Genomic DNA, 21,012 nt, shown 5'->3' on the forward strand with positions numbered 1-21,012 from the left:
CGGTTTAGTGCATTGAAATGCAACTTTGGGGATAATATTGTTTGGTAAACTTACATTTAGAAAGTTCTTTCGTGTGCCAATTTAAATTTCTTTAACTTTAATTTTGTTTAAAATTAGGGGAAAAAATAATGATTGCAGCTTTTACATTTTCGCATCTAGAGTAAGGCACGTATTAACAAATTTTTAAGTTGAAAAAGTCAAAATATGATCACTTGCGTGCAATGATATCGAAATATCATTATAATGAATATGATCACATAGATCACGAGGATAGAAATAAGTTTTCCTCCAAAAATTATGAACTTCCTTAACCATTAATTCAACCCATGGCTACTTCATCAAGTAAAAATGTCATATCAGGTAATGCATTGGTACTTGAAGCATTAAACTCCTCATCTATAGTATCATGGTCAACTGAATATCCATATCAAAGGGTACTTTCTTGTCATCAGATTTGCCTTCTCACACCCAACTCCTTTCCATGCAAGAGAAGTTTGAGGAACAGAAACAAGAATTCGATTAAAAAAAAAAATACGAGATCGATTTGTACATTCATTGCTAGATGAAATTGACTCCCAATAATCAATATATGAACTCTCCCCTAGAGACACAACCATGTCTATAGAAAAAGGGCCAAAACTTTCACATCTTCAAAGAAACATCTTCCGTCTCTCTATCTCTATTGCAAGAACCCACCATCCCCACAACCGGCGAAGACAAACAGCGACGAATTCGTGGAAGCCATCAAGACCGGAGACCCACATCTTTGGTGGTCCTACATGCATTTTCCTTTGATGAACTTGTCATTTTCTAGTAAAGTATCGAAAAGATAAAACAGGCGCCGACAAATGAGGTAAGAATCAATATCAGAATTCAAAATCAATAGCATCCCATAGCAGACAAGAGGACCTAATAAGAGACAGCAAAACATTCACAAGTAATTTGACAATAAATAAAAGAAAAAAAAGAGTAAGACATTCCAAGATGGTGTAATCTTTCCTACTTAAAACAGTGGCACGCTCAATTTGATGAAAGCTCTTGAAACAAGAACACAAGATATCTTGACTTTCCCGTGATTAAGTGGGGCAATTTTTTTTCCTGATTTGCACCCAAATAATGAACAAGACAATCTATTTTTACCATAGCAAGCCTACATTTTTTACCTGTCAGAGCATAACCACAAGCCTACATTAACTCGGCAAACTAATCAAGTGAGCATGACCATTCTTGTCACGTTAGACCAAACTAGATAGAAATCGACAAGTGACCAGCAACTAACCACCACGAAGTTGTCCAAAAACCCCAAAGTGACAGAACAACAAGCCTTATGATGTTCGGTGAAGTCTTATATTGAGAGCCTGAATGTAAGCCTACTAAATCGAATTAAGAAAACTCAACAACCAGCATCATTCTCCTCCCTGAGTTTATCGTGACCGTAATAGAATGCAGAGAAGTAAGCAGAGAGATGGACATGCATGCATGAATAAGATTCAGTTCTCGTCAGTTTATGCTGCAACGAACCAATTTTACAAGCGAGCTACTTAAGATAGGCTCAAGCTATCCATCAAATACTCCAGAAACTGGCGAACCTACATTAACTCGGCGGAACGCGAACCAGAAATTGAAGTGATTGCAGTCATATAGGGTTGGTCATTCAGAAATTGAAGTGAAGCCAAAGCAAGACGAACCAGCAGAAGCACAAATCTAAGTGAAATCGCTAAAAACCTTAATGTTCAACATGAAGTTATCCAGAAATCGTAAAAACTAGCAATTTCCCAAAGTACCTCTCGAACCCTACTTTCACCTAAAGTCCCTTGGAGAGCCTTTGTATCTCCTCAAAGCAAGTTAAAAGAAATGAATCATACACATTTTGCATTTAATCAAGAAATTTTAGAGCTCCGACGCCCTTTTCAAATGCTGAATCAAGCAGGCCCGAAGATATTTACTTAGATCTTATTACAGTAGGAAAGGGGGAAAATGACACTCCCAAAGCAAAACCAACAACTCATGTTTTTACTAGGGTCCCTCCATAATCTTTTAAATGTACCAAGTATATCATTGCTACATGCCCATCCGATTTTTGTAGAAATTAAGGGAATTCGTCGATTTGGTGACTCAAAGAGTTTTCTCGAGCGAAAAAGTTCTCAACTATCTTCTCGACTGCTATTCCTTTGATTGATTTTTTTTAGTGAAATTGCACAGATAATTCATGTACTCTTGTCCGAAATTCAAAACCATCAGTATAGTTTTTTTTTTTTTTTCAAACGTGCCACCATTGGCCCTTCCTTCATACTTTTCTATTGCCGATTGATTTTTGCTGTCGTGGACATCTGGATTGATGAGCTGAACATCGCAATGCACGTGTTCTATAATAATTTGCAAACTTTTTTTGCACACGTCACCAGATCAGCCAACATAAACATTTTAAACAAATTAAAACGAGAGAGATTTGAAGCTCGGCCTTCATCGCTCAAAGCTTAGTCGAGCTCTTGGCCATGGCAGCCGAAACTTCTTTGAGCCCGTGGAGCGCGGACATGGCTACCAAAGCTTCGTAGAGCTTATGGCCATGACCCCTCAGGTTTCACCAAGCTCCTCGTGGCCATCATAGCCGGAGCTTCTTTAAGCTTGCGACCATATCCGCTCCAACTTTGTCAAGCAACTGTGCTTCTTTGAGTTTGGGGCCATGGCAGCTCGAGGTCCGTCGAGCTCGAGGCCACGACAACTGAAGCTTCTTCGAGCTCGAGGCCATGGCCGCTCAAGATCCAACGAGCTCAATCATAGCGTTGCATTGATGGGGATGTTAGATTTTGTGGATTTCGGCTTGAATTTGGAAGGGTTCGAGTGGAAGATCAAAAAGATGATTCGGGCTGGGAGACGGAGAGAGAGATAGAGAGGAGCCAAGTCAACAAATTTCGAAAGGAGTTAACTCACGTCAAAAAGAGGCGTTAATGCTCATCGAAATATTCCAAACTACATTCGGCAAAAACACTTTTTTTTTCTCCCAATTTTTGTGAAAGCATTTGAAAATTGACAAGCATTGAAGAACAATTGTGACCGCGGAGGAGGGAGCTTCTTCCACTTGCATGATTTCTGGTCAGAAAGCAGAAGATCTTGCAAAAGGTGGACACCAATCACTTGGGGGACTTTGAAAATGCGGAGCAAAAAGCAACATCCTTTCAAAATTGTTCTTTATCTGCATCAGATCATACTCACGTCCCTTTGCACGACTCTAGAGACTAAACACAAGGTGAAAGAGATCAACAGAAAAGAACTATGGCTTCAACCTGATAGATGAACGTGTAGGACGCATCTGGCAAAAGCAGAGAGCAATATGCTTCGGCAATGAACTGATCCCTCTCTCCAGAAAGCTCTGCTCTGGCCTTTCCCATGCATTTATTTTGCGTCTTCCATTAATGGACCAAAAAGGAGATCTCGGTGAAAATTTGTCACCCTTGTATGCAATCGAACAAGTTATTTGCACTGATTCGGTTTTGTATAGATGCCACTTCAGAAAATCATCTCTATAGCAGAAGGCAAAACACGAAATTTCCGAGGTAGGAACCCCAAATGTTCCCCATCTGACTGGACAAATATGCTGCCAGTGCCTGATATTTCTTCTACTTCGATTGAGAGCACGCTGGATTTGAAATACATAGAAGAAAAGAATGACGTCATCAAATTACAACTCCGAGAGTAGAAAATAATTCTAGAGAAAACTGCCAATGCCCCAAATCCAAATGACTGAGAATATTATGACTGCCCCTCCTTGATGTTTCATTTCAGACTTCAAAAAAGGAAAAGAAAAGGAGCAGTTTCCCCTTTTCTTACGCTGATGAAATGTAAACATGAGCAATAAGCCAGTGGAAGTATCTTTACCTTCTTGAAGACACATTATTTACGGACAAATGTGTTCCATTGTAGAGCTTATGCAGTTTAATGATAAAGTCATACCACTTGAAATCCTGAAGAATCACAACCTGCAAGGAAGATACAGATCATGTCCAAGTCAGCACAGGAGCAAAAATAAAAAATAAAAGTAGACAGAAGATCATCCGGGTGCGTAAGATCTTTAGAGACTTCACCTCGAAATTTCCACTACAAGGATCAGCATTTGGTGCAATCTTCATGCCACCCCCAAAGAATTTGGCATTACCTATACAGAGCGCTGTCACTTGAGGATAGGTTTCCCATTCACCGTCATTCACCTAAATATACAGCCGACTATGACATTGAGTTCCAAGATCAGCAAACTAGAAAGACATCCAATAAGATAAAGATGCAACATAAAATTATGATTCCAGATGAAGAGTAGATTAAAAGTTCCTCATAGACAATGACCTTGATCCGTAAATCTTGGTTACGGTGCCCGATAAAGGCTTGCAATGCACCAAAGACATAACATAAGTTTCTAAATCGCTTGTATCTGGAAGCATAGTAACCAGCTTTTGCGCTCCTGTAAATTTTAAATCAGGTGTGGCAATGAGTAAATTCGCAGTATAGCATGTACTGTCATAGTCCACAGTAAAAGTTTCAAGTTAACCTTACAAATGAATGTCCGCAACATTCAAAAAGTAATGAAGCTCTTCATTTTCTCCCCCAATGACACCAATATCTATTTGTGATCTTTGCCCTGCAAAATGCATCAATCACACGGCGAGCAATGAGAAAATGGATCCTACAAAATAAATTGACATTGAAAGGCAGGTACCAACTTTTTATATGTCCCAAATACATTTTTAGCCAAAGCTGCATATGTTGGAAAAACAGAAGAGACGGAAGCTTAATGAATAACCTTTGACTATGCGATCAACAGCATCATGAGGATCATTTTTCCTGAGAAAAAAAAGTGCCAGCCATAACATCTGCTTTAACTACTATTTAGCAATTAAAAAAAGAACTTACTTAATCTCAAGTAATAGCAAATATGATCATGCAGAACTAACCAGCCAAATGTTCTGGCGAAATCAGAGCCTGTGCCCAAGGGAATTAGCTGCATGAATAAAACACCTTCGTAGCTTTCTCAGGAACAGTTACATACGGTCAAGAAGAGCAAATCACATGTCTACAGAAGTTCATGCGAAACACTTACACCAAGAGCAGTGGAGCAAGTCGCTGTATCATGATTGGTGATAGGTTTTCCAGCCCAAAAGAAGCCATTGACTACCTTCTCATTGTACACGTAAGTCAGACAAATGAATGTATAGGAACCGATAACTTCGGAGGCTTTCTATAACCCTATAATGGCCTATTGAGCAGTGACCAGAATTTGTTTTTTATATCTCATCTTACAAAAGAAACAACATTGATGGGTTTATGAAAAGTGTATCACGTAATAAATTGATCATTTGAACTTCAAAATCCCATAGTAACCTGTACTAGTCCTCCAATCGCCCACCACAATAATACTAATAGTAATTACAACACCAATACATAAGAACCCATCAAAAATAGTCTTCTAATCCAAGCTACCCTGGCAGTTGCAAATCCTTACATCTGCAACACTATATGTGAAAAGACTCATATATATAACTTCAAGCATGAGTACACATTTCACCTACTCTAGTCCACTGCAATTAGTCTAGTGTTACCAGGAAACTACGTGAGAGGAGTTCATATGTAATATAAAATAGAATTACACAAATTACGGACATGGACAAGGCTAATGGCATCCCACCTCATGAAGAGTTCCATCGCCTCCAACTGCAATTACAGCATCAGCACCCTCTCGTATAGACTGCACAATGTTGAGACAACATCAAACTGATGGTTCACAAAGTGAATATGCATCAAAGTTGACTGGCATTTTAGGGTCGAGATGCCTACCTCCCTCGTTATGTCAGTCGCATGAGAAGGACCAGAGGTGAAAGATTCACATATCTGCGGATTCAACAAAAGAATACCACACTTAGTGACATACCTTGTTTGAATTGAAACATATTTAGCATGGAATCAACAACTTAGACATAGGAGGGATAGATCTTTCCATGTTTGCAGAAAAGAATCTAGATGCAACCACAACATCTAGAAGAGATGAACAAGATAACTCGAGAGGAGAACCATCAATTAGGCCAAGTAGTCTTTGGTAATTGAGTTCATACATACATGATACTGCAGCTCAGACATGGCAAGTGGAAGCAGCATAAAGCAAGACATGAGTAGAAACTAGCCAATTGCTCTCTCTAGTATCAGTCTCATACAATGAAGTACCCCAAACCCATCTCCCACCATCTTTTAAACAAGCGAATAGCACCCACCCACACATGTGGGTTCAGACGAGGTTGAGCTGAATAAGGCCCCTTTCAAGATCTAGAGTAAAAGCTATTCAACGACATTTGAAGATTGGCAACGTTTCAAGGACTCACGTTACAATGTTCACCGAGGCGAGACCTGAGATAAGGCAACAGTTTCTTCCACTCCTTCCACGTCTTGCCATTAGCACCTGTCCACAAAACACACCCAATCATCACCCGCATAGTTTCAACGTCCATCAATCTGCTCCATTATAGAGGAGAAACGAATAAAAATCTAAACATTCGCGCGCGCGCGCGTTAACAGAGAGACCAACCTCGAGGATTGACGACGAAGACGAGATCGCGGCGGCGAGAGGCGGATAGAGACCCGCCCCCCAATAGGGTACGGTCAAAGGGGAGATCTGGAGAAGGAGCCATGGGGCGTTGCTCTGCTCTCGCGACGACCCACGAATTAGCCATTAGAGATGGCGGTGCTCTTCCCCATGCCATCTGATAATAATAGCACCCCATGCGTTTTTTCACCGCCTCAAGGTTCGTGAAAGGAGAAATTAGCTCTTAGGGCACTGTCTCGTCACCCCCGTCGTCGCCGTCGTCGTGAGAGGTCTCAGAAGCGGGCGCTTGAAGCAGCGACGGCTGGTATTGTCAGTTGTCAGTTACGAGACGCAGGAAAGTAAACAGATGGGAATGGTGGAGGCACTGAAACGAAATGCACCGAGATGGGACTGGGAGAAATGATGTGAATCGTCTGTCGTAACGAGAGACCAACGAGGTTTGATTAAGTGAAGGTTAGAAGTAGGGGATTGAGGCAAAAAGACAGAGACAAGTCATGCGATACAGTTTCTTCTTCTCCGTGCCTTCACATCGTTTTCCACGATGACGACGACGGTGAAAATGAGGATCTAATCGGGTCGGGTCGGGTCGGTCCGGGCCTCATGTGATGAAATTTAGCTATTAGAATCGCTGAGGATTAGGATTGCAGAGGGAAGAGATTGCGTAAATGGACAGAGGAAAAGAGATGGAACGGAATCAGAAGAGATTAGGCAAGATTAGGATGAATTGGTCCGGTCAATATTATGCATCTTAAATCCCTCTAAAATCTTTTGGAGGGATCTGTATGTTACTTAGTAGATTTATTCTTCTTTCTCACCTATACTTGAATTTTATATCAGTCTGAAAATACATCAAAGCATACTTATATTATAATCTATGTTCGCATCTCTTATCCTTCGCAAGCATTCAATCAACGTTACAACTTATTCCATCTAAATACTCTCTCCTTTTCCCTCGTGATTGTCTAAATCTGTTAAATTCCTATGTAAGAACTCAATCCAGACTGAGGGTAAGTTTCACTGCATACTGATTATGACTGACTTGAATGAACGGGGACCAAAAGAGACTTTCCTAATCAATCTCATTCGACGACATGAATATTCCATTGTGTCTCCCTGGTTGAGCCGCGAGAGGTTGCCTTCATTGTCGGTTCTTTTGAATCAAAAGAATTGCATGGACAAGCTCGGCTCAATTTATCTAAAATTGGTAATGTTAGCTTCAGGTAAAACCCACGTGACATAAGGATTGCTAACGTGAATGGGACTCATCTGGTGAAACTTGAGCAACTTAGGAGGCCCTCTAAGGCACGTCATAACCCTTCTTGAATGGCCTAACCGAATTGATCCCACACAATGTATTGACATAATACAAAGGGTATTGACATAATGTCAATCCGCAGCTCGATGCGACCCTGTAAGCTTAAACATGTTCTACGGAGCAGGAGAATAAGGAAATAAAACAGTTAGTTCAAATAATCAGCATTACAAACTGACATATCTAAATCACTTTTCGAAAGGATCCCTATTTGCTCCAACTGCCGACGGCACAAACTTGAAAGGACATCAATACGACTGTCGTACAAAATCCGAGGCCACTTACGCCAAGGGATCCTATCTTCTGGACTTCCCTCTTGATTTTGAATCGAAGTGATGTTTCCTCAGTTTCTTCTTCCGGGGTAAACCTGCCGAACCGCCACCTTCTCTGAACGGCATTCCCATCAGAGCCAGCAGCCTCTGACCCTCCTGATCCGTTTTTGCGGTAGTTGTGATACACACGTCCATCCCCCTCGGTTTGCCTAGAGCATCGTACCTGATCTCCGGGAAAACACTCTGATCCCGGATGCCAACGCTGTAATTCCCATGTCCATCAAAGCTATTTGCGTTTACACCTTGGAAGTCTCTCGTCCGGGGAAGCCCCAAGTTGATCAGCCGATCCAGGAATGAGTACATAATCTGTCATTACAGAGAGAGATGAAAACGCGGCAATGTCTTGTAGCAAATATTCATGACTGCAGATGGCAATTGATTGAGAGTGACAAAGAGAGCAGAACCTAGATTGTTATAACAGTGCTTGATAAATCAAACAAGAGGATCGGAAGGTGGAAAATTTCTTGGAATTGAGGTTTATTCGTTTTAGTATAAACAGAAGTTTGTATGGCTTATACAGCTCAGGTTGCAGGCATATGAGGTAACAGAAAACCTCAAACAGAAAGGTCCAGTTACAAGATGATCAGTGAAAATGAGCAGGCTACTTCTATAATGATCATTTTGCTACTGCATATTTATTCTCAGGAAATTCAACAAGCACAGTCAAAACATATTATGAAGCGAGACGACAGTTATGACGTGATCCGGATGAAAGAAAAAACAACAAATCATAAACTACCAATGCTAGTATAGGAGATACAGTGCAGCAGCAGACAAACTTGTCAATGTAGCAACCTCAAAGTAGTATAATTTTTATGGACATATAAATCTAATTTTCCAACTTGTCCTTCGCATCTCCAGAAGTATTATTTTCACTAAAAGAAACAATTGCATACTGACAATTTTAGATAACCATCAGTACAGAGACAAGAATCAACAAGTTAAATCATGAATATCAGCGAACATGCAAAGGTATTATGAACACGGCCAACATCGATTCCTTTACAAGAACTTCCACATACCACAACAACAAACTTCTGGGCCTTAAGTAGGAAATAAAAAATGATTGAAGGATCACTTGTGCTCACATTTCCTCGGAGAGTAACCGCGATACCGAGCGGTTGACCTTCTCTGATCTTGAATTGAGCAAGGGAGACTCTGGCTCGTGTCTTTATAGGCCTCTGCCCCATAATAAGCGCCATATCGTTCATGGCTGCATCCAGTCCCTTTGCATTTTGAGCAGCATCTCCAATACCGCAATTCACCACAATCTTTTCAATCTTCGGAACCTAATCGATCCCAAGTTCAAAAGCTGAGGGATTGAGCTAATTCATTGCCAATTGAACACCAAAAACTTAAAGGATTAACTCATTGTAGCAGATGATTATCATTAATGGCCAGATAACACACGAAAGCGCTCAAAAACTGGGATTTGAAATCGAGGAATGTGTGTGGAAATTTTCCAAAGATGGCGATTTTATTTTATTTTCTGATAAAGAAGTATCCAATCACGGCACCGTACAATCATATGACCCGCAGCTTCCACCGAAATGTGTGTTACCTCTACAAGCTATTACGAAATGCGCGGACGTCCGGCCAAAATTTCCAGTACAATGAACTGCTATGTACCCGTGAGCCGGTCGATTCCTACTCAATTACTACCGCGACAAAAGCCTCGGCCAAATCGAAATCATTACCTGGTGGATGTTAGTGTAAGAGAACTCATCCTTGAGCAAGGGCACGATCTTGTCGAGATAAACGGCCTTGAGCCTGTGCGGTTTCTCTGCCTCCGACTTCTCCACCAACACTATCCCATCGGAAGCCCTCACCGAGACGACGCCGCCGGCGTTCGCACTCCTCCTCCGGCTCACACGCGCGACGGACGGTGGAGCCGCGGGGCGCAGGAGTTGGCCGTGGAAGGACGACGACGCGGCCGCGGCGGGTAAACGCGAGGGACACGCCATGAGCGGGGCCGCTGGAAACTCTGTTGAGCTCTGGCTGCTGTTACCGAGTAGATAGAGGAGCGTCGAGCGAGTGATGATGGCGAGATGCTCGCGGGATAGAGCTTATTTACAAGAATGCCACTGAGGAAGGAGTTGGCGGGCTTCGATGTAAATATTGGATGTTCCGAGGGGTTTTTCTCTTGGGCCGTGGGTCTAAATTGCGGAGTAGATAAGACTGGTCCATTTCGAAGAGGAGGACGTCACAACGTTCTACTTTCACGAGCAGAACGCAAAAATACTTCTCCACAATTTTTTTTTTTTTTTGGGGGTCGGCTGTACTGTTCTTTTAACCAGCGGCGATTCGAAGGTTCGAGATAGATGCACCCATCACTCGTGATCAATAAAATCTCTCAATGTACTCGAGAGCTCGTCAAAGATAACTAACCCTTATTATTAGGCTAATCAGGATAATACTTCCCAAAAATGGCTATTAAAAGTGTCATAGCTTCCGTACAACGCTTTATTTAATGTAAAAATTTTCCATGGTAATAATGTTGTCTTAGAATTTTTTTCTGAATTTCGCCACGTGCGATTTCCGACAAGCCACGTAGGGTAAAAATGCTGTTAAAGCATTGCCATGTTGAATTTCCGACATCCCAAATCAGAATTGAGAGCCTGGTATTAGGGATAGCATACTTGCTTCGGGTTCAAGCTTGTCTCCGCTTCCTTCTTGCTATCAGAGCCATTCATCGTCAAAACCAAGTTAAGATTAGGATTCTAAATCAAGACCTGCAAGGTGAGAAAAACTTTGCAACCATGGAATCTCTTCCAGAAACTTCACCAGTTCTTTATGAATCTCCCGTATTTCTGGCCCCTCTTCCAGAGCTTCGAAAATCTACTGCCTCCAATATGGACTATCTTTATGAGGTAGCCTATCTTCTTGAAGAAAGCAAGATCTCTGAAACCCAGCTTTCCCTCATGAATCCTTACTCTGCTTTTTCCAAACCCTCCTTCTTCCCCATCAAATCTATTAAGTATTTGATAAGGCATACTCCTCGCACAATTAAGGAATACGTCCAGTCCTTCAAATTCGATCAACACCCAATCATGTCTACTCAATAGGAGCAGTTCATCACTCTCCATATACCTCAAGATTTTCCTCTTCAATGGGCTCAACAGGGTTATACTCATCTTTACTTTGGAGCCATTCGTCTTGCTCTTTCACTCCACGAACGCAAAAACTTGCCTGTTATGGCAATAATTGCTTTGCTTGATACCGGTTTTCTTGATTACCAGCATGCTTGTATCAATACCATCCAGACCACTATGAATACTGGAATAGTTTTTATGACCTTTTTTCCAAACTTCAACATAGCCCTCATTGATCCCACCCTTCTTTCGGTAGTCAAAGTACAATTACGGATCACCGGAGCACCTCGGACTCCGGGAATTATAGCTGCTACTCTTCACTACCGGATGATTTATATGGTTCAAAATCATGTTATAGATCTTAATCTTCTCGGCTATGAAGATGATATTTATCTCTGTTGATCATGACCAAATCTCTTGTGTTTATGTGCCCAGGCAAATCCCCAGAGATCAACTCATTAAGCTTCTTCTTGATAGTAGGGTAACCGACTATGAAAAGCTTCACCGAAATACCAGACCAGTTTAATCTTCCGAACCCCAGTTCACTAAGAAGAAAGATGGTACTGTTACCATCTAATTCACTAAGGAAAAGGAAGATACTTCATCTACCTTTCCCTCCTTTCCTCCTATCTTGTGTTTTACTCCCTGTTCGATCGACCTAGACAGTGTAGAGTGTTATGATCCTAAGGAATTCATCCAGTCTTTTGATGCGAATGGACAACCAATCCATTATTTCAAGTATCTTATAGGATATTGCTTTTAGGATATTGATTGTGCTAGCTCTTCATGCTCTCGAAAAGAAGAAGAAAATGACAGACCTTCTTCCAAAAGAAAGAAAAAGGAGGACTCTCTCTACCGGAGATACCTTGATGGTGACCCTCCAATGGGACCACTTAGCGAAGATGGTGGAAGATGGCAAAAAATGGTTGAATACGGCTCACCTAAGCCTCCTCAAATTATATCACCACTACCCTCTTGCCCGGAGGAACTTAAGCTAGCACCTCCTTCTCCTCCGTCACCAAAGAAGTCAGTCACTTATCTCTTCTACAAGACCATCTAGAAGTGGGTCAAAAAGAATTCCTACCCCATTGAATTCCCTCAGCCCTATACATGTGCCCAAAACCAAAACCACCCCCGGTGCTACCAAGCATTTGCATGTTCTAACCTGAAGACTTCCCTCCATTACGGTCTTCCCGGTTCGAATCTAGCTCTACTACCATCAACTTTCCTCCACTGGATAAGTTCTCCGATCTACAGAAGAGGTATTACAATGGGCCCAAGAAACTTGCATCCAATGATGTTGATATGCAAGGAAGACGCAAGGGACCTACTCCTACCGAGACTGTTTTAAACCGGTAAACGGAAAATGCACTTGCTCATAATGTGGCACCGAGTAAAGTCGTTACCCGCCTAGAGCGAGTCGATCGGACTATGGCCGTATCTAAAAAGATGCTAGAAGATTTTCAGAAAAGACTTTATTTGCTTGAAACAAAGCAAATTCCTCCCGATCATTATCTGGAAGATAAAAAACAAAGCAAATTCCTCCCATCCGTTATCTAGAAGATCAAACTCCCGAGATTGAAAAGCTCAAACGCTATATTCAGATCCTCCTAAATCAAAAGCTTCTCTTTTCTATTGAATCTCTTCTAGTTTCTTCTCCAACCCCAGCCACAAAACTAGAACCTTCCTCAGAAATTTTTTCATTTGCCGTTGTTCTTAGTTCTACTACATCACCTCCCGAAACTAATGTTCTAGCCGCTCGAGAACATTTGAGAAAATGGAAAAAAGATAAAGAATCTAGAGGCAAGACAAAAGTTTCACCTCCTCCTCCTTCACTACCAGCTCCTTCGACTCCTCCTGCACCCTCTCTACCTCATTCTCCACCCCGTCAGTTATTTATGGTGTCCAATCCTTTGGAAAGTTTCATCAAACACCAGATCCCTTCAATTTCTGCCGTAAAACCTACGAAACCCACACAAGATAAATCTTCTTATTCTGATTCATCTGAGTCTAATTCATCCGATGATTCTTCTTAGTCTGCTATTGCTGATATTATGATGGCAGACCTAGATCCCATTATAAAAGATGAAGAAATGGCCTCGGAACCGGAAGTACTCCACATGCTAAACACTCATCCTACCAAATCATCCAAGGCATATTTCACGTTCGATGATCTTCCATATTATAAGTGGCCCGAACGACTCTAAGAATTCCATGCCTGGTTGATTCTCTTTACCAGAGATACCTTAATGGTGACCCTACGATAGCACCACTTGGCGAAGATGGTGATAGATGGCAATACGGCACCTCACGGAACAAAGCACTTATGAGGTACTCCTTGAGTTCGCCAAGAGATTTCTTGGAACTTTGAAAAATTGGTGGAAGGCAAGACCCGAAAAAGATCGGATAATGTTCCTCACAATGTCTCTAGATGAAGCTATCCAACTTATTCATTTGTTCTTTGTTGGCCAACCTAATGATATCAAGGAACTCATGTGCAAAGAGTTCTTTGAACGGAAATGTTGTTCCATGGCCAAAAAAGATATTGATCAACACTTTAAGTAAATGATCAAGTTCTTTTATCTACTTGGTGTGGACTCGAACCTCAAATCCGTCTTCCTCTCTTCTATTCCTAAAGAAATCAGCCAAGCGGTTGAAAAGATCCTACAAGCAAGGCAGAGATCTTTAACCAATGCCACGATTGGAGAACTCCAACAAATAGCTCATGTTGCCATTGAAAAATGTGTTTCAAAAGAGAACTTTTCAAAAGTTATCTTCGTGAAAATCGAGATCTTAACAGAGCCTGTGCCGGACCTGATATGAAGATCAAGTGTTCTAAAGATTGCAATGACCCTTCTTGCTCGGGTCATAAGAAGAAGACACACTTCAAGAAATTCTCTTTTGGCAAAAGAAAGCGTGGCAAAAGCAAATGGAAATTCCCTCTAAAAAGAAAGCATGCTTCCCATTCATCTCGAAGGAAAGCCAAATCTGACAAATATTATATCCGCAATAAGAAAGGACACTTTGCTAAGGCTTGTCATCAAGCGAAGCGCCAAGGCATTTACATGATCTAGAAGATAGCACAAAGCACAAGGATCTCCCTTGAAGATGATGATATTGAATCAATATTTTCCCTTGATGATGGGCCATCGTCAAAAACTCTTTGTGTCATAAAAGCTTATTCTTCTGATTCGGATGATCAATCCCCATGTGACATTTTTGACTTCTTTCCTAATTCTCCTTTCGATTCCTTTCATATCCGACCCTCAATCTTTCACTCTCCCTATGTCCCTATTCGGATATTCATTTTCAAGTATGATAAACCCATTCGGGTGATAGCCCTTATAGACATTGGAGTAGGAGCATCTCTTATAGATGTCAAAGTACTCCCGGAAGAACTTTGGACACCTTATACGAGGTATTTCAACTCTGTTTACGGTGATACTTTCACAATTAAATTCTGCGATAAACCAGTCACACTTTAGATCTTCCCCGAGTGCTCTATTACTACAAAAATCTTTGGATGTAATTCCTCATATAAGGATTTTATTATTGGTTGGGATATTCTTGCTCAACTTTCACAACTCCCAATTGTACCCTTTGGCCTACAATTTAAAAATCATTTTAAAGAGTCCGTACATATTTAGAGACTTTTTATCATCCAGCCACAAATCCTTGATCCCATTACCCAAAACCTCTTATCTTGTTGTTACGAGTCTTACTCACAATTTTCTCATATTTGTCCTCACCCTCTTTGAAAAAATCCAGACTTTTTCATGAGGCTTCCATTTAGGAAAAATGAGGATATCAATCCTACCAAAGCCGGTTATTCTGGCATTAATCCAAAACATCTTGCCCTTACTCAGCAAGAATGTGCTGAATTGATCGTCCAAGGTCTTATAGAACTCTCTAATTCTCGGTGGGTTTGTGAAGCCTTTTATGTTAACAAACGAGCAGAGTAGAATCGTGGCAAGCTTTGGTTGGTAATCAATTATCGACCTTTGAATCGGTTTCTCCAGGATAAGAAATTCCCTTTGCCTCGTAAAGATTCCTTTTTCCTCAGCCTTGCTCAGGCTAAGATATATTCCAAGTTTGATCTTAAAGCGAGATTTTGGCAATTAAACATCCATCTTAAAGATCGTCCGAAAAATGGGTTTTGCATTTCCAATCAGCACTTTCAATGGACAGTTGTCCCTTTATGAGTCAAAACTACTCCTTCATTATTCCAAAAGGCCATGTGTAGAATCTTTCAGCCAATTTTGACAAATGCCTAGATTTACATAGATGATATCATTCTTTACGGTGTTGATGAAGAATCTTCTTGCATGCTCCTCTCTCAATTCGCCGAGATTGTCCAAAAACATGGCATCATACTTTCCCAAAAGAAAATGATCATTGCCCAAAAAGAAATAGAGTTTCTTGGCATGCATTTGAAAGAAGGAACTTGTTGTCCAAGCCCCCATATTGTAGAAGAATTGCAAAATTTTGCTTCAAAAAACCTGACGGTCAATCAAGTGCAAACATTTATTGGGATAGTCAATTATCTCCGAGACTTTGTTCCAAAGATCTCCAAAGCTCTCTATCTTCTTCAAAGAATGTTGAAGAAGACCGCACCTCCATAGGGACCAAAGCAATCTGAAGCGGTTGCCTATCTAAAAGAAATGTTGCAACACCTTCCCCCATTGCAAATTCCATCCACTCTTGGACGAGATACAAGTGACAAATATTGGGCAACCATTCTCCTTGAAGACATTGATGGTAAGCGTTACATTTGTGCTTATAAAAGTGGACGAGTTTACTCTTGCGAAATCCATTACTATTCCACTTTCAAGGATATTCTTGCAATCAAGAATGAAACCAAGAAGTTTGAGTTTCGTCTCATTGGACATTATTTTTCGATAGAAATGGACATATCCTCCTTTCTCGAAATATTCTTTTAACACTAAATATCTTGCAGGAAATAAGAATGTTTTTGCAGATTTTCAGTCCAGGCCTAAGCTATCGGTTTCCTCTATCAACATGTATGTACGCAAAGAACCAATGCTTAGCACTTTCCGTGCCGTTGATATGACGAAAAACCGGTGGAACAATCACAAATATCCCCCAGATGTTTCAAGCATGATTCAAGTCAATCAACTCACCTCTAATCTAAAGTTTCATCTATGGCATTACCATTACCATATCTTTAGAGATTACGGTGGTTTGATGTTAAAACCTAATAGTCTTCATTTTCAATACTCATTCATTCATCCCTTACAATTGTAACGGTCTAAGCTCACCATGCTTCTACTGCGCCACTTGCAAGATATTGTCTGCTTTGGACACATAGTCCTCAAGGTTTTTTTCCTCCAAGGGCCGCTCATACAGCCCTCCGAAAACGCGTCTTGCAAGTTTATAAGGACCCAACACATATAAACTAACCCAGGACTCCCCTCCTAAACGATGTGGGACAAGTGATGTCACATAATCCTCCCTTAGCGGCACAGATCCCCCGCTGTACCCTCGGCGGCACCAGCGGGCGCCCACTACGATCCACACATGCTGTCGGAAGTCGGCTCTGATACCAACTGTAACGGTCTAGGCTCACCACGCTTCCGATACTCCACTTGCAAAATATTGTCCGCTTTGGACACATAGTCCTCACGGTTTTTTTTTTTCCTCCGAGGGCCACCCATACAGCCCTCGGAAAACACGTCTTGCAAGTTTAGGAGAACCCAACACATATAAATTAACCCAGGACTCCCCTCCTAAGCGATGTGGGACAAGGAATGTCACAACAGTGGTATCCAGTTCTTGAATTCCATGAAGAGTTAAAATGGATGTTTTGGTATCTGTTCAACTTGTACATTGTATCCATTGAGTTCCCAGTTGATAAGATCGTTAGAGTTTTATCCAGAGCACATGGAGGTGATTAGTCCAACCAAAGAAACACGATTGATATGTTGCTACGGTTTTGGCCACTTAGTGCTTGAAAATAATTGTTCGGGATGCAAAGACGTGTGGGAAGACTTAAACCGGAAGGACATACAGTCATGATTTTTCACAGACCGGGGATCTTAATCGGTCCCACTGGAGATGTGAGATCCGAGGCAACCGAAGTAGCATTGACCACGTACAAGCCTCAAGTCAATCAACAAGTTGCTTGTGTTTCACAAGACGTTGGCAAGTTCTATCTCATCCATTCCTCGTGAATATAGAGAGCTTTAGAGAATCATGTGCCAAGAAAATCACACCATCCCTCTAAAAATATGGCCATTTGATGCAACATAGGTATCATAGGACCAGGTTCACATGCATGATGCCACTCGAGAAGCCTTAAAGATCTTTCGCCAAAACCAACCGAGTCAATCTTCAATTGACACAGACTTCTAAGACCCATGGAGAGGACCACTTTCTCAAGACCTTTATGCATACAGTTCTCAAGATATTCCATCTAGTTCCAAGGATATTCCTTCCAATTCTCTGGATATTCTGTCTAGCTCCAATTATTGGCACCACTAGCCACACCATCTAGATTCCCGGGGCCCGGAAGATATAATAGATAAGTACGAACAAGAGCGTCTTTTGCGTGCTTATAGAAAGCAAAAAGATGGCCCGGACAGCTTGGACAGCTCAGAAGACAACACTGAAGAAGGGTTCGGTGGTGTGTTAAAATAGACCTGGCAATTCTATCCTGACGGCCTTGTGCGCCACATGTGTGTATGTGTGTCGTGTGTATGTGTGTACCTATAATAATTGGCCCCTTTGTGATCAAAAAGTCGTCCAGTCATGTATCATTATTGTCCAGTTTGTTTATTAGTGTCGGTGGATCTGCGTATCTAGACACGGCCGGTTCGGTGGAACCGGCGGTTCATTCCGATTCCTTTTTTAATAATAATTTTTAAAATAATAAATAATAAAATAAACATAATAATTTATAATTTATAAAATACAATTAAATTGTACATTGTAATAAAATATGGAAAAAAAAATAGAGGAGGAATGGGCTTGAACTTAATGAATTATCATTAAGCGCCTACATATCTTCTTGAGGATATAAGAATCAAAGCCCATGTAGTTCTTTTACCTTTGAGAACCCCAACTTACCTCATCATCAATCGTCGCTACCCGTTGTGGTACCCGTGGTGGTGGTATCTCCAACATCATCGCTAAAAAATTCATGTTCACGATCTAACTCTTGGTGTCGATATTTCGCCATCGTCCAATCGCCGACACAAGCTTGAGCTTCCACAGAGTCCGGGCTTAATCTTGAACGGTGAGAGTCCAAAATTAATCCTCCAGCACTAAATGCTTGTTCAACCGCAACCGTTGAAGAAGGGGTTGCTAATATCTGACGAGCGATAAGGGCGAGAACTGGATAATCGATTTGGTGACTCTTCCACCACTTCAGGATTTCGAAATCTGTACTATGTTCTGCATCACGAAACTCAAATTGAGTGGTTAAATATTTTTCTAATTCAGAAATACTACATGTTGCCCTTTTTTATTTTTTTTTTGCCTACTCTTAAGCATATTATACCATCTACTAAGTGAACTACCACCTTCGCTACGTGAGACAGTAGATTGTAAAGATCCAAAATCACTTAAACCATATCTACTACAAAATTCTCCATATAATGCTACTATAAATTCTTTAACATTTCCTAGTATATTTGAAATATCTATTGAATCTTCCAAATGTAAACAATCATGATAATACACATTCAAATAATATTGTAAACCGTCTAATTTAATACGTGGATCAAAAACAATACCAACTAAATAGACAAGAGGAATTTGCAAATAATAATGCAACCATTTTTCTCGCATTACTAAAATAGTTCGACCTAATTCGGTATCATTTTCATATTCACTAAAAACACTATCAATATTAACACACTCTATTAAAAATAAATGCGTAGTAGGATAATAAATACCAGATAAAGTCTTAGTAGCATCATTAAAAATTTTCAAAATATCTAAAATTTTCTTGCAAACGTCCCAATATTGAGGAAGTAAAGTAATTTCGGGAATATTTTGTGAAATAAACATACATAATAAATCTTTATATTGAAAAGTTTGCCGAAGCAACTCGTACGTAGAATTCCAACGAGTCGGAATATCTTTTGGAAATCTTCTTGCCCTTCTCCCATTTTGTTTACAAAATTTTCCCCATGATTTCATACAATGGGGACGACTCCATAAAAATTTAATTGCACTCTTTATTGGGGCGAGAGAAGTGTCAAGAGTTCGTAAACCATCTTGTACACATAAATTTAAAACATGACAAGCACATCTAATGTGAAAAAATTGTCCGCCAAAAGTGAGTTTGCAAATATTTTCTAATTCGGGAATAGAAGCGATATTTGCGGCGGCATTATCAAAACCAATTGAAAATACTTTATTTATTAAATTATATTCTTCTAAAACTTGCCTAATTATTCTATAAATATTATGAGCCGAATGTCTTTCATTAAAAACTCGGAATGCAATAAGTCCTTTTTGAATCGTCCAATCGTCACCTATCCAATGACACGTGACACCCATATAAGAATGAATTTGCCAAGGATCACTCCAAATATCGCTACCTATATGCACACGTCCATTGAATTCCGCAAAAAATTTTGCTAAAGATTTTTTTCCTTTTTTATAAAGATGAAAAACTTCGCGTTTAACCGCTCGGTTCTTGTTCACGCGAGTTCTCTCTCTCGCGGGTCGGACCTTTGCTACTGTTCCCCCCTTGGTTCTTCTCGGTTTCCGGCCGATCGGACCGTCAGAATTCACTGAAATTCGGTGTGGATAATCGTGGTGCCCCCTTCTTTAATCCCACCGTTGGGATCTTCAGTTCAAGCTCCCTCGCGAGCTACACTTCAGATCTTGCACGGGGCGTTTTCTCGGTTGAGAGTTTCGGGTATTGGTGCTTCCTCGGACGATCCCGCTTGACTAATCCATTGGATTGGGTTGCTTCGTTGTATAGGAGGTCGCCTCTACCCCTTGTTGAGTCCCACCAATCGGATCATCGGACCGAGCCTTGCTGTTTGCCGTATGGCCGATCGGGGTTGAAATCTCTGTGGTGTTCCTATGGGCGATATGCCTACTCCTATGAAGGAGCCTCCCGTACTGCAGTCTGAAGTGAATAAAGGAAAGACCAAGAAGAATGAGGCGCCACTTAAGCACCTCCAGGACCTTCGGATTGATTCCGTCGGACCCGCCCCTGTTTCGCTCTCGCAAAACGAGAATGACGTAGAGGGAAGTCGAGCCTCGACTCCTTCCAAGACAACCGAAGTGCCCCTCGGTGAGATGCATGAGGCACTCAATGTACACCCTGTTAAACGAAGCCGGAGTAGGGGACGGGTGAAGGCCAAACAAAATTTTCGATTCGAGGACAAAGACTCGCCACTACCTAGTACAGATGCGGGCCCCCGCCTTTCTAGTGATGCTGTGGGTTCTTCTCATGCCCAGCAGGGAGGCAATGGCAATGCTGGATCATCTCGGCCAAGTAGAAGGAGCCATGATAGAAGCGTGGCTGCTGCTAAATCTCTTGCCCGAGAGACCGCAGTGCAGGTGTAGCTAAAGCCGCAAAGAAAGGGTATGCCTTAACTTATGTTCCGCCTTCTAGGATTGATGGAAAACCTATTGTGAAACTATGTGATAGTTTCCTTGCGGATCTTGACCCTAAATGGAAAGAATGCATTGTCGAGTATTTTGTTGGGA

The 21,012-nt window shown here is 41.2% G+C and overlaps 2 protein-coding genes across 2 annotated transcripts; both read right to left on the reverse strand.

Annotated features, from left to right (window-relative positions):
- Positions 1–3,089: 3,089 nt before the first annotated feature.
- On the reverse strand, positions 3,090–6,881 carry LOC115748652 (sphingoid long-chain bases kinase 2, mitochondrial). The gene is made up of 12 exons (XM_030685217.2): positions 6,566–6,881; positions 6,363–6,439; positions 5,824–5,877; positions 5,675–5,734; positions 5,090–5,164; positions 4,944–4,990; positions 4,793–4,833; positions 4,546–4,630; positions 4,339–4,453; positions 4,083–4,205; positions 3,877–3,977; positions 3,090–3,637 (listed from the first exon to the last, which is right to left on the reverse strand). The coding sequence occupies exons 1-12, from the start codon at positions 6,759–6,761 to the stop codon at positions 3,508–3,510; spliced, it is 1,104 nt and encodes a 367-aa protein (XP_030541077.2). The 5' UTR covers positions 6,762–6,881; the 3' UTR covers positions 3,090–3,507.
- Positions 6,882–8,025: 1,144 nt separating this feature from the next.
- On the reverse strand, positions 8,026–10,319 carry LOC115748653 (50S ribosomal protein L5, chloroplastic). Its single transcript, XM_030685218.2, has 3 exons — positions 9,925–10,319; positions 9,316–9,516; positions 8,026–8,533 (listed from the first exon to the last, which is right to left on the reverse strand). Exons 1-3 carry the CDS (start codon positions 10,189–10,191, stop codon positions 8,192–8,194), a joined length of 810 nt encoding a protein of 269 aa, XP_030541078.1. The 5' UTR covers positions 10,192–10,319; the 3' UTR covers positions 8,026–8,191.
- Positions 10,320–21,012: the final 10,693 nt, after the last annotated feature.

Source organism: Rhodamnia argentea, chromosome 9 (genome assembly GCF_020921035.1).
Source record: "Rhodamnia argentea isolate NSW1041297 chromosome 9, ASM2092103v1, whole genome shotgun sequence".
Taxonomy (NCBI): Eukaryota; Viridiplantae; Streptophyta; class Magnoliopsida; order Myrtales; family Myrtaceae; genus Rhodamnia; species Rhodamnia argentea.